The 8,802-nt window shown below is 55.2% G+C and overlaps 2 protein-coding genes across 2 annotated transcripts; one reads left to right on the forward strand and one right to left on the reverse strand.

The window, feature by feature from the left end:
• The first annotated feature begins 1,139 nt into the window (after positions 1-1,139).
• ZSWIM1 (zinc finger SWIM-type containing 1) lies at positions 1,140-6,240 on the forward strand. The gene is made up of 2 exons (XM_054982019.1): positions 1,140-1,259; positions 3,832-6,240. Exon 2 carries the CDS (start codon positions 3,976-3,978, stop codon positions 5,506-5,508), a length of 1,533 nt encoding a protein of 510 aa, XP_054837994.1. The 5' UTR covers positions 1,140-1,259; positions 3,832-3,975; the 3' UTR covers positions 5,509-6,240.
• On the reverse strand, positions 6,240-7,345 carry SPATA25 (spermatogenesis associated 25). The gene has a single exon (XM_054980495.1). The coding sequence runs from the start codon at positions 7,343-7,345 to the stop codon at positions 6,443-6,445; it is 903 nt and encodes a 300-aa protein (XP_054836470.1). The 3' UTR covers positions 6,240-6,442.
• Positions 7,346-8,802: the final 1,457 nt, after the last annotated feature.

Consider the following 8,802-nt stretch of genomic DNA (forward strand, 5'->3'; position numbering starts at 1 on the left):
ACCTCTCTTCTCCTGAGGTAAAAAATATCTTTGCCATCTTCTGGGCATGGAGCAGGAGTTGCTGGGGGGGGGGGGTAGTTGTGAATTTCCTGCACTGGACAGCAGGTTGGCCTAGATGACCCTGGAGGTCCCTTCCCCCACCCTATGATTCTGTGTGGCCAGGGTCGGATCTAGTTACCAAAGGGAGGGGGGGTCCTTGTGCACAGTTGTGAGCCTGTGTGAAGGGTATTTTGCACCGTCTCCCACTTCGGACAGTTTCCTTGCCCAAAGGACACTGGCTCGCCTCCCTTGGAAAGGTGAGGATTCTTGCACGGAAGAGAGGAGAGGAGTGCAGTAGAAGGGGGATAAAGGAGAGCGGCCAACGTCCGTCCGTCCTTCTTGCTGTGCCGGAGCTCTTGTCGCTTTGTCACCAGCGGCACCGTCTGGAGAGGAGCTGGCGGCGAAGGAGGCGTCTGGCCCTGCAGCGGGGCGGCCCTCTGGTCCCTAGCGGGCTTTCGCACCCGCCCGAGGAGGAGCCCTTCTGGGCGGTGCAGCTTCAGGGGTCGGGGTTGCCAACACCAACCTAGGAAGTTCCGGGAGATTCGAGGGGGGGTCCGCCTATGATCTCCTGCGTACCTGCGGCGTCTTCCCTCCGGAACTTCCCTGTCCTCCGGGGGAACCGATCGTGGTAGTCCGGAGACCCGCTGTGAGCCCAGTGCAGCTCCTGCCCCAGCCAGAGGCTGCGGCCACTATCCCTAGAGGCCCCTGCGCAGAGAACGAGGGGAGCGCCGTGTGGGGCGAGCTCAAGGCCCCTGCAGCTTCTCGGGCTGGCCCACCTCGCAAGGCCGCTGTGCAGGGCCCCATGGGCTTGGTGCGCGCGCGCCCCGAGATCGGGCGGGCGGGCCGCTCTAGTCGCTCTCGGCAGACGCACGCGGAAGAAAACTGCCGCTGGATGCCCCTCGTCTAGTGCGTTGCCTGGGAGACTGAGCTTCGGCCCGCCTTCTTCCCGTTCCCGCGGCGCTTCCTAAGATCGGATAGGTTAAGCGGGGCGGCCCCCGTTTCGTGATTGGTTGGCGCTCCCGCCCCGCTTCCCGTGATGGGTGGCAACACCTGTCGTTCACAGGGGGGAGGGGAGCCCTCGGCGGAGGAGACAAAATGGCGGCTTGGACGGCTGGCGAGAGGGGCCGGCCTGCCCTGCCCAGGGCTGTCGTGAGCGGCGCGAGTGCCCGCCTGGAACGTGGGGGACGGGCGTGCACGTGTCGGCGGTCGAGGTCTCTCAGGTGGGCCTGGGGGCGGAGGGTCCCCCGCGAGCAGGCCCACCCTCCGCTGGCGCCCGGCCGCCGCCTCGCGTGCTCCTGCCCGGAGCCCTGTGCGGGGAGAGGGGGCGAGGGCGCCGGGCCGGGCCGGGCCACCCGCCTTGAGCCCCGGGGAGGCGGGCGGGCTACGGGGAGGGCGCGCGAACACGGCGGGCCCGCCGCCCTCGAGGGCCTCTCCTCGCCTGGCCCGCCGCCCCCAGCGCCCACCCGCAGGCCTGGCAGGAACTCGGCGCCACTCGCCGCCTGCGCCCTTGCGCTTCGCCCGGTTTAATGGCGCCGCTTCCGTTGGCGCTTCAGCCGTCGCGGACTGCGCGGCCCTCGCAGTGCGGGCTCTGCTGTTTGCACGGACAGATGCGCGCAACGAGGGTTTTCCTCAGGCGGGGATGCTTCGCGGGGGGCCGTTTGCATCCCGCCGTCACCGTCGCAGTGTGCTTGGTGGCGCGGGAGCCTGCGGTAGAATTGCCGCTGTACGCGCTGCAGCTCAAACCGTCGGAGCGTTCTTGGGGGCTGGCGCTGCGTTGCAGCCTTTGAACGCCATCAGTTTGCCACCAGTTGCCTTTCGGCGCTGTTGCTAATACCAGTTACGAATTGTCAGCCTGAACAATTATTTATGTATGTCATTTATAGTCTGCCTTTCTCATTGAGACTCCAGGCAGATTCCATAGTGTGAGATTAGTACAGTCGGTATGGAGGACATTTCCATAAATAATGCTACTGGATGAATAAATACAAGTTTACAAAAACAGCATTAGCAGGAATTCAATACAGAGTTGAAGAAATGCTGAAACAACATATTTCTACCTATACCTTATTTATCAAGAAACAAACCCTTCATAATGGAAACACCCCAGGAGAGTGGGGGCTGTCTCTGGGGTGGCCCCTACCCTGTAGACCGGCCTGCCTGAGGTCAGGACTGAGCCCCTGCTCTCCTGGCTTTCCACAAACAATGCAAAACCAAATTATTCAGAAAGGCTTTTTACTCAAATGGGAGGGCTGTATTGTAGGGATGGAGTCTCAGATGCTTTGCTACGGAGTTAGGGACCGTAGACTTTATCACTGTATTGCCTTACATATTATCTGTTGCTTCATCACTATATCACCTTGCATATTATCTGTTGCTTTAAACAAGTACTATGTACCGCCTGTGCTCCATATTGTCTAATGTTAGTCCTAGAATTGATTATGTTCTGTTTCAGTATTTTTTCTGTTCTGTATTGGTTTCTTGCTAATGCTGTGTCTTTTATCTTGTATCTATTTACCCTATGGTATTGTTTATGGAAATGTCCTTGATACTGTATTGAAATGTCCTTGTTACTGATTGTACTAATCTCATACTGTGTAATCTGCTTTGAGTCTCAGTGAGAAAGGTGGACTGTAAATGACATAAATAAATAAAATACAATTATTGTAGAATCATATAATGCTATGCAGATGCAGAGTTGGGAAAAGTTCATAAGAGGACAACCCAAATGATTATGGGTTGAAGCACCTTTCCCATTCAGAAAGGCTGGAGAGTTCGCTTCTGGGCAGTAGAGGTTTATAAAATGATTTTTGGGGTAGAGAAAGTGCATAGAGAGCATTGTCTCCCTCTCCCATAATACCAGATCTCCAGGGCACCCAGTAAAATAAATGGGCAAACAGTATGCTGGATGAGACAGACCCTTGGTCTGGTCCAGCAAGCTGTTCTTGTGTTCTTAGTTCATTTTACAACACACATCCAGGCATCAGCTACAAGTGACAGCAACCTCTCCAAGCTATGTTCTTAGGGGGCGGGGGGGGGCAAGGCAGGTTATAAACTTTTTTGTGTAAATAGCCAGACTTATAATGATGATGATGATGATGATGATAGCCAGTTTGGTGTAGTGGTTAAGAGCATGGAACTCTAATCTGGAGAACCAGGTTTGATTCCCCACTCCTCCACTTGAAGCCAGCTGGGTGACCTTGGGCTAGTCACAGTTCTCTGGAGCTCTCTCAGCCCCATCCACCTCACAGGGTGTATGTTGTTGTGGGGATAATAATGACATATGGTTGTTGTGGATTTTCCGGGCTGTATAGCCATGGCCTTGGCATGACCACGGCTATACAGCCCGGAAAATCCACAACAACCATCATTCTCCGGCCATGGAAGCCTTCGACAATAATGACATACTTTGTGAACTGCTCTGAGTGGGTATTAAGTTGTCCCGAAGGGTGGTATACAAATTGAATGTTGTTGTAATAATAACTGCACTTATATGTTGCTCTTCTAGACAAATTAGTGCCCCACCTAGAGCGGTGAACAAGTTAATGTTGTTATTATCCCCACAATGCAGCTGAGGAGCTAGGGCTGAAAGGAGTGGCTTACCCAAGGCCACCTACTGAGCTCATGGCAGGAGTGGGATTCAAACCAGTAGAATGCTGATTTGCAGACAGACCACTTAACTGCTGTGCTAAAGTACAGTACAGCTCTGTCGTCCCTTGGCTGCGGGGAGGGGGTGTCTGTCTTTTTCACACCAACACAAACATGCTGACCAAGTCATTGTTTATGCCCCTCTAGGCCCTTCACTCTGAAATAACTGGCGTTGGCAATGGTGTAAGTGTAGCAGCAAAAACACACAAGGTCTTTTGCCAGCTGGTATCCCTGGAAGAAGCTTTCCAAAGTGGTTGTTCAAGACACAAGAGCAAAGAGTCCTGGTGCGCCATGGCTCTGGACGCTGTAAAGGAGCTACTGAGCTTTGACTGTGGCTCATTGGTAGCTTATCAGCTGGACAAAAACTCTCAACTGGACTCCATCAGCTTCCAGACCGTCCTGATGAGGGATGTCTTCTTGAATCACCCAGAGGTGGTGCTTATTCATCGGACCCACAACCCGTGGGGCAAGGCTCTCTACACGTTCATGGTGGATAAGCCTTTCCTGAAGCTTGAGGGAGAAATGACCAAAGTGATCCACTTTGCTGTCCCAGCCAAGGAATCAGCAGAAGGCCTGGCTCACATGTACCGCACCTTCAAGGCCTTCAACCCCGAGTGGAAGCAGATCAAGACATTCCTTGTTGATCCACGCTTCCGGCTGCTGCCAGCACTTTCAGAAGCTTTCCCCTCTGCAGATGTCCAGTTGTCCGTCTTTCATATCTGCAAACATTTGCAGCAAAAGATCCTTCATGTTAACCTGGAATTCCACACAAAGAGGTTGCTGTTGAGTGTCTTGAAGATTGCGATGTGTGCCCCTAGTGAAAGCAACCTGCGGAAGATGCACACCATCTTGAGTGACTTTGTGAAACCAAATCTGTTGCCTCAGCTTCATGCAAACTGGCTGCTCAACGAAAAGATCTGGTCCATGCACCGTTGGCGGAGCTGGGAGGAATGCAGCCAGTATTTCAGAGACTTGGAGATGCTCACACGCAATTTAAGCCAGGTCGTCTGTGTGGGACCCGCCCTGGAAACCTGCATCACTAGCACCGCAAAGAATTATTACCAGAAGAGTGTTCTGAAGGGCTCCTGGGAGGCTGTGCCACATCCGGCCCCCCTGCTCAGCCAAAACGTCTCCTCCCTGCAGAACCTCGTGGTCTTCAGTTCATCGCCTTTAAAATCTCAGAGGCCTCTACTTCCTCGGGATCCCCCTACAGCGGCCCCCCAGAGTTCCCTGGGGGCAAAGCAGGAGGCTGCTGCTGAAGAGGCAGGACGCGAACCGGAAGCTGTGATCCCTGACCAAGAAGCCTTTGAGTGCATCCGGCAGTCGCTGAGTGACATCTGCACAGAGTCAGCGGCCAGGCTGTGCTTGAATGAACTTGCAGTGGTCCAGAGTTCTGTGTGTTTGATGGGGACCAGTGCAGACACGGTCAGTATCCAGATCCTGGAGGATGCCCATGCTGTGAGCCACAAGGCTCTCCGCAGCTGCACTTGCCACTTCAGCCAGACATTCCAGCTTCCCTGCAGGCACATTGTGGCTGTGCTGAACTCTGAGGGGAAGGAGTTGGAGCCGGAAAGAGTCCCTGAGCAGTGGCACAAGGGGCACAGCAGCTCCCAGCCAGGGCAGAGAAGCACCAGTGACCTCTTGGAAGTCCTGAGAAGTTCGTGGGATGCCTCTTTGGATAAGTATCTGGCCATATCCTTTCTAACAGAGGAACTCAGCCGGCTGCTGAGCCGTTGTGGCAGTGAAGAGTTTAACCGCAGGTACAGCACCCTTCGAGAGCTTGCTGACAGTTGGATTGGGCCTTACGTGCAGGTGAAGTTGTGATCTGGTTCTGGGTTCCTGGCACTAACCGTTGCTGTCTAGGGACCACTCCCCAGATGTGACTCTCCCTAGAAACTCTGGGCACCAGTGACTTATTTGTGAGGGGCTCTTCCTTGTTATGTGAGGGGCTGAGAAGGCATGCACATAAACATGGGCTCTTTCAGAGTGGGGGAGAGAGCTGAGGGGTGCCTGGTGGGGGTTACAAACAGCGTATTCAGGCCATATCAAATCCCCCCCCTCAGAATCCCCAGGGGCAATTGCACCAACGGAACTGGGATGATTGTTCCAGGGTGGTTCTTGGGCAGATGTGGCCTGGTGCTCTCCTGCCTCGTTATTCTCACCCCACCCCTCAATTAGTATGGATGGATATATCCACAGGAGCAGGACCGCCTCTGCTCAGATTCAGGTTTGTTAATAAATGGATCTTCCCTGTCAATTCTCGACCTCTTCTCTGTTAATTATCATCCAGATGCTAATTATGGAAGTGGGCGGCGCCCACTGTAGCCTTGCAGAGGAGCAGTTTGGCAAGTTCTGAGCCACCCTCGGCCAGGCAGCTAGCCAATTTCTGGGCCACCGGAAGCAACTAGTTGATGTGTTATACAGGAGCGGTGGTGGTGGGAAGGCCATCCCAATACAAAACCCCTCTGAGGACACACTTGAGAGGGTCCTTTGTGGCTACAGCAAACAGCCTGGGCTAGAAGGGGGGACATCGGGTGGGAAGGGGAAACATGCCTGCTCTTGGGTCCCAAAGACTGGACTGTGACCTACCCAGTGCCTGGGCTGGTCTGATTGGAAGGGGCAAGCAGGGGTGGCCTGGGTTCGCTCGGGTGGGGGAGGGCGTTGCGTGGACATGCGGTCAATAAGCTGGTCACAGAAAAGGGCATGTTTGAAAGGCCTTTATGTCACCTGACCTTTGGAAGCAGAGCCCCCCCCCCCATCACTTCTCCAGCTGGGCTAGAAAGAAGGGGAGGAGGCGTCTGCTGGCTGCCCTCTTCCGCTGCTTGTCTCTCTTGCAGGAAAGTCCCAGGTGTGGAGCTGCAGCCCACTTCCACTGCGGTGCTGCCTCCCCTTCCACTCCGCCAGGCTCCTGGTTCCCTGCCATGAAGTCCTGAGCGGCCTGGATCATGTCCTCCTCACGAACTCCCGGCACGGGAACGGTGGGGATGCCGGCAATCATCATGGCCAGGGTCAGGATGCAGATGTTGGGGGGGAAATGCGGCGCAGGTTGGACCCCTCCCTCTGGGTCAAGCTGTGCTGCCATCCAGACAAAGCCACTTGGCAAGAAGCCCCACGGGGCCAGGGGCAAGTCCCCCCTAGAGCTGACTGAGTCCTTTGGCTGCTGGCTGAGAGGGCACGGCGCCACTGAGGGGAGGCACAGCCGCCTGTTTCCTGTCTGTTCAGCGGGGTACTCCTGTGCCAGGCTTGGGCCAGGGACCCTCCTGGAGGACCTTGGTGTGGCCTCCTGGCTGGGGGTGCAGCGTGACAGGCAGAGTCCCCTGCAAGGGTGCTTGAGGTCTGGTTCGGAAAGCAGCTGGGCAGTGCTGGCCTGGGAGGGAGGCCCCCTCGCAGCTGGCAGTTTCCTCCTTAATGGCCCTTGAGCAGAGACCGCAGCTGAAGTGGCGTGTGAACTTGGCAGGTTGGTTGGTGCCAGTTTGAGAGCTGTGCTGTGGGCCTCTCCTAAAACTGGGAGGGGGCAAGAAGAAAGAGTCAGCTGGAGTGTTGGGGGAAAGCATTTGCCTGTGGGGGCAGTGGAGATGGGCAAGGTACTCAACGGGGGCCCACATTCTTTGAGGAGCAAAGCGTACAAGGCTCCTGGTATCGCTATTCCTTGCCCACACATCTTCACACTGAGTAAACCTCTTTTCTCAAGCAGTGTGAGAGGCAAGCTATAATTTGCATTCCATCTGCTTATAGTTTCTCACCCCGCCCCGGGAGCTTGTGGAAAGCGTAGGAGAGGTTGCATGTGGAATCCCAGGCAAGGATTAGCAGGTGCCAGCTAATGAGGTGCCATTGACCTTTGAAGCCCAAAATCGTCTTGAAGCATTGTGAGGGATGGAGACTAGGAGACGCTGCGTGCCCAGAACCAGGAGGGGGCTGCAGGCTCTGCCCTTGGGGCTTGGCCGGGTGATCCTAAGGATGCTCCTGGCCAGCGACGCGGTTCCTGGGGTGCCGGGGGCGGGGCGGAACCACTAGCTGAGAGGCAGGCACCAGTGTGGCAGAGTGGGCAAGGGTGCTGGAGGCCATCGCTCCCACGTGGCCGTGGCGACCCTCGCAACCACCTCTTTTCTCAAACGTGGCTTTGGTTGCCTCCCTGCTCTTTTGGGCCTTCCACTAGAAATCAGAAACTTCTCTTTCCTGGCAACCAGAGAGGGTTTTATTTCAGAGCGCTTTTAGCGACCTCCTAATACAGGTTTTCTGGTGGCTGTGGGTTTTATTTTTTTGTTTTATGACTGTATCGGCTTTTGGTGGCTTTTAAGTATTTTATAGGGGTTTTTTTGTGGCTTTAAGTATTTTATGGGTCACATGGAGCCTCCTTTTCAGGTGGAGCAGGGGCAGGGTGAATAAAGCAATAACTGTTGCCGGGGTGACTTTGGACTAGTCTACATTCTCTGTTACATTTGTCTGTTCCCTATTCACTTATATCCTGCTCTTCCTTCAAGGGGCTTTGGGACAGTTTTATGTGGCTCCCTCCCTCGTTTTATGCTCACAACAACCCTGTGAGGTGGGCTGGGCTGAGAAAGTGAGTGGTCCAAGGTCACACCCAGGTTGCTTCACAGTTGAGCAGTATTTTAAAAATAAGCCTGGCTAGTCCTGGGCTTACTAGGGCCGCTCTCAACTTGACCGACCTCCCTCACTGGCTTGTGAGAATAAAATGGGGAGGGAAGAACCATGGACACCGCCCTGAGTTCCTTAGAAGAAGGTGGGGATTATTTTTCTCAGCTCGGTCTGGGGGTGAGTAAGAGTTCCTCGGCCTCTCTCGTCACTGGAGCTCTGAGTAGGCCCTTGAGCTTGTAGTGCTAGCAGGGCTTTTTTCAGCTGGAACGTGGCGGAACGGAGTTCCAGAACCTCTTGAAAATGGTCACATGGCTGGTGGCCCCGCCCCCTGATCTCCGGACAGAGGGGAGTTGAGATTGCCCTCCGCACCGCTGGAGTGGCGCGGAGGGCAATCTAAACTCCCCTCTGTCTGGAGATCAGGGGGCGGGGCCACCGGCCATGTGACCATTTTCTCCAAGGGCAACCCACTGAGTTCCACCACCTCTTTCCCCAGAAAACAAGCCCTGAGTGCGAGAATGGGGC

The sequence above is a fragment of the Eublepharis macularius genome, chromosome 5 (genome assembly GCF_028583425.1).
Source record: "Eublepharis macularius isolate TG4126 chromosome 5, MPM_Emac_v1.0, whole genome shotgun sequence".
Classification (NCBI taxonomy): Eukaryota; Metazoa; Chordata; class Lepidosauria; order Squamata; family Eublepharidae; genus Eublepharis; species Eublepharis macularius.

Coding starts and splice junctions, on each gene's coding strand:
- ZSWIM1 (XM_054982019.1), top strand. CDS start 3,976: ATGGCTCTGGACGCTGTAAAGGAGCTACTGAGCTTTGACTGTGGCTCA.
- SPATA25 (XM_054980495.1), bottom strand. CDS start 7,345: ATGTGTGGGCAAGGAATAGCGATACCAGGAGCCTTGTACGCTTTGCTC.